Source organism: Etheostoma cragini, chromosome 1 (assembly GCF_013103735.1).
Source record: "Etheostoma cragini isolate CJK2018 chromosome 1, CSU_Ecrag_1.0, whole genome shotgun sequence".
In the NCBI taxonomy this organism is placed as follows: domain Eukaryota; kingdom Metazoa; phylum Chordata; class Actinopteri; order Perciformes; family Percidae; genus Etheostoma; species Etheostoma cragini.
Genome location: NC_048407.1, coordinates 32,608,691 through 32,613,083, shown reverse-complemented (window position 1 = coordinate 32,613,083; position 4,393 = coordinate 32,608,691). Strand labels below are relative to the sequence as shown.

At 47.2% G+C, this 4,393-nt stretch overlaps 1 protein-coding gene across 4 annotated transcripts in view; it reads right to left on the bottom strand.

Annotated features, from left to right (window-relative positions):
- Positions 1 to 2,003: 2,003 nt before the first annotated feature.
- kmt5b (lysine methyltransferase 5B) overlaps positions 2,004 to 4,393 on the bottom strand; it is a 14,321-nt gene continuing 11,931 nt past the window's right edge. For 3 of the 4 annotated variants that reach the window (XM_034859543.1, XM_034859463.1, XM_034859388.1), the window contains exon 10: positions 2,004 to 3,624. In XM_034859543.1, coding sequence (XP_034715434.1) covers positions 2,114 to 3,624 — 1,511 coding nt within the window. In that variant the 3' untranslated portion in view covers positions 2,004 to 2,113. The remainder of the gene's footprint in view (positions 3,625 to 4,393) is intronic. The other variant, XM_034859642.1, reaches the window with a different exon arrangement.

Here is a 4,393-nt window from a genome sequence, read left to right as displayed (position 1 = left end):
CCCCCCCCCCCCCCTACGAAGGTTTCTCTCCTTCCAGGTGAGACTATCGTGTCTGTGGTGTGCAGCACATGCACGCTTGGTGCACGTTAAGTACATAAAACACATGTAAAACTGTGTGAATCAACGACTCTAATGGTGAATAACATGATAACGCGGATTTGCTTGAACGTGATTGAACTCGACAGACATTGACTTACACAGTAAATAACGTTGATGGTTGATGAAGTACTGGTGTTCTAGTGGTGCGGTCCTTTCCAGGGAAACTACCGGGGGATAATGACAACATGGCACCTGAGTCCAAATTAACCGACCGATGGTGTAATGCCTCTGGACCGACCAACGCCGCATTGTACGCTCAGCGTGGTTCGGCACACAAAAAAAAATCACAAACTATGAGACACACAAAAAAAAATCAAAAAGTTCAATTATAACCTGCCTATGAGACAGAGGAGATAGTCACCGTACTGTACACTTTCTACAATATCCATGTCCATTATGAATATAACAAGTGCATTCACTCAAGAGGAGGAGTTGAACATAAAACCATAAAAAAAATCTTGTTTTTCACTTTGGATCCGGTCAAATTATTCTGAATCTATAAGAGGACGACTTGGGGAATCCCTGCAGTTTACATTGGGCATAGACTGCAGATTTAGGGGGGCGTTTTCACACCTGCCTTTACAAGGTTTTGGGCATTTTTTTCATCCACCAGCCAAATGGGTGGTGAATAATTAATTATACCATTATATCTTTTTGTGAATGAACCGGAGTCAACTTTCGTTTAAAAGCCTAATTAGGACTTTGAATGGGAGAGCTAGGGTCACTTCTATGATAGCATCAAAATCCCTAGTATATAAATATATAAAACACCAAGAAGGCTCGACTCAACATGGGTCTCTATGTGGTCTCTATGTGTAGAGCCCCGGGTGATACCTGGAGCAAAGTCCCATGCTGTGTGGAGCCTCCTTAGGAGTTTTAAAAACTGTGATTTTGATGCTGGCATGCCCCTAGCACTCCTATTCAAAAGGCCATTTGACCGAAAAACAAGGATCCGGTCAATCGTTGCAGTGGCGCTCCTGTCCTAATTATGCTTATAAAGTTAAGTTGGACTCTGGTACATTAAAAAAAAAAGCTCATAGGTTGCATTTTGGCGGGAGTTACGCTTTGAGCAAATCTACCAGTTACTTGCATATTTTACCGGCTGGTGATAATTTAGTGCTAATTTTGAACTGGGCCCGGTCCCCTTTCAACCTAACTCCGGGGGCGGTTGGGGTGTGGTGAGACTGCGATCTGACCTTTAACCCTACCCCTAACTCCTATGTGTACTCCACAAGTCTGAGCTAAATGGCTGCCGTGGTCGGGTGAGCTTTGCATTCTGCGATGCGGAAGGTGTACTAAGCAGCTTGCAATGCTTCTGCGGTCCAGCGCGCCTTCACTCGGGTTTCCGTGGTCAAACCGGCCGGTGGAGTTGAAGCCAGACGCCGGCGGCACGGCAGAGCAAAGTCTCGGTGAGCAGAGCCGGCGTAGGAACGTCCCCCCCCCCCCCACCCAAAAACAATATCTCCAAACTACTGTAATGGCATGAGCTGGTATGACCATGAAATATGTACTATGCCAGAACACAGGACCTTCTTCCTGTGTTTACCTTCAGGGTCCCGCCCCCCAAGACACATCTGACCAATTAGAGCAAAACTGAACCAAAGGTGGGTTTGGGGGGGGGGGGGAGAGAGAGAGACAAGAACTGCTCAAAATTTACAAGATAATTGTCCAATTTGAACCAAAGAAAATTAACAGGTGTGAAAATGCCCTAGATGCCAGTGAGTGGCTGAGGAACCATTTGCTTATTTAATGTAATTGTTATATTTTGTTTTTATAAATAACTCCAATAGGAAGTTGATGATGAACGAAAGTGAAAAACAGATTTGTTTTAGGTCAACATCACCTTTAAAAAAAACAAAAAAAACAACAACATTCATTCAGATTCTTTCATTTTTCAGCAATTCTTGTTTTGTTTTTAAATTACTGTTTCTTCTTTTACATCAACACAACAGTTGATCAGCGAGTCATCATCTTTATTTACAGAGGGAACGTCGGGAGTGATGAGCTCCACAGCTTATGCATTGAGCCTCAGGGACTGATCCTCCCTCCTCCTGGAGGAGATATCGATGTCTATGGAGTCTTTACCCACGATGAGTCGGAGGCGCTTTGCAGGAGGAAGCGGAATGAAATCGTCTTCAAACTCATTGTCAAAGTAGTCGTCGTCGTCGTCGTCGTCGTCGTCCTCCTCTTCCTCGTCGTCGCCGTCTTCGTCGTCCTCGTCGGACGACGACGGCTCGGCAAGGACCTTTTGGGTCCGATGTCCGCCGTGCCGGCCCTCCAGACTCTGGCCCGTGTCCCCGTTGTAGGACATCTGGTCCGGCTTTGTCTGGGGTATCCTCCGCGCGTCGTCCTCCCTCTTCAGCTGGATCTTCAGCTTGGTGGAGTTGCCGTGGACCCCGGGGGCGAAGCCGTTGTTCAGCTTGGCGATGTACGAGCTACCTTTGTCCTTGTCGCGGTCCTTGCTGAACTTGATGCTGATTTTGCTGTTCGAGGCCGAGTTGACCGCGGAGGCAGAAAGGTGGGAGGAGCCGACGGGGTCGTTGGCGTCGTTGGTCTTGCTACTGCTGCTGTCCCTCCGCCGGCGGAGCGTCAGTTTGGGGATGCCCGTGTTGTTCTCAAGGATCAGCTGAGCGTCGTACCGCGTGATCTGACGCTTCTTCTTGCTTTTGTCCTGCGACCGGCAGCCACTCTTACCCTTGTCCCTGCGGAGGGACTTGCTGCCGTTGGAAACCCCGTTGTAGTCCCTGTGCCGGTCGGTGAAGCTCAGCAGCACGTTGCCGCAGTCTGAGAAGTTAGCGGCGTGGCCGGCAGCCACCGGCATGAAGGGCTCGCCGTACGAGTCCTCGCATTTGATCGTCCTCTCGGTCCTGAGCCGCGCCAGCCGTTTTCGCCTGGTGCACGAGCCTCTTCTGGCATAGCCGGGGTCCAGAGCCGGCTGCTCCAGGCCTACTCCGTGGCTCAGGTACTCCTCCATGTCGGCTGGCTCTGTTTTAATGACCACTCCACCAGGGACTGGGCTCAAGCCGTCCATAGCACTGGGCTCCAGCTTAACGCCGGCTGCCGTTTCCTGGGCTTTTACAAGGGTCCTTGTGGACCTGCGAGTTCTGTACGTGGAACACTGGCTGCCCTCGCTGCCTTGCCCGTGCGGTAGATTGCCATTTTCCTTGGCAGCGTGACGGGTGAGGCAGCCCCGCTGGCCTAATGTCTGCTGCACCAGCTCCTGCCCGGCCTTCTCCTTCTTCACGGTGACACCTTTACAAAGCGACACCTTTGAGTCCCTGAGACCCAGCTGGCAAGTCTCTCCCTTGGCCAACGCCTTGGGCTCTGCACCCCTCCTGCGACTCCGCAACTGGACTTTACTTAGTGAAGGCTTGGATTGGGATTTTAGTCTCTTTGGTACCCTGTTATTGTTTACACGACCTTGTTTTGAACATGAGGTAGTAAGGGCTCTTGACATAGTCTGTCTCGATTGAGTCCTGTTTTTATACTTCAGGCCAGACGATGATGTTCTTTTTCTGGCAGCTGCTGGGAAAAAAAAGATCAAATGTTGCATATTATGTATTTTTAACATTTTCAGAAACACACCTACACTTTTGGCCAGGTGATATTTACCAAAATCAAATAATATTTTTGGACTTAGTCCCTCAACATTGAAAATTTAGCTACACTGAGAACTATAAAATAGTTAAATATGATGGCAAGAATCTATAAAATTAAGAAATTGACTGTTAATGAAGTACCAGGTATTTCTACAGCTAATAGGGATGTAACGATACAACGTGAATGCGTTAAAAATGGATATAAATGTGTGAAGATTACAACCCGTTGAGAGAAAAAATTAATCTTGATACCTTTTTTAAAAAGCCGAGGATATAATCTACTTGAGATTTCACTTCAGACCTCACGTCGTCTTCTAAGTTTATGTATTTGAAGAGATTTTTCTATTGAGTTATTTTGATTTGGGATTTGTTTCCAAAATTACGATTTATCCATTTAATTTATTTAAAGTGCTCATATTCTGCTTATTTCCAGGTTCATAATTGGATTTAGAGGTTGTATTAGAATAGGTTTATGTGGTTTTAATTTTCAGAAAATACCATATATTTGATGTACTGCACATTGTTGCAGCTCCTCTTTTCACCCTGTGTGTTGAGCTCTCCGTCTTAGCTACAGAGTGACGCATCTCACTTCTGGTCCATCTTTGTTGGGAGTCGCAGTAAGGACTACTAGCCAGTCAGAAGCAGAGTATAAGGGCATTCCCTGACAGTACCTAGGCAAGGACTACTAGCCAGTC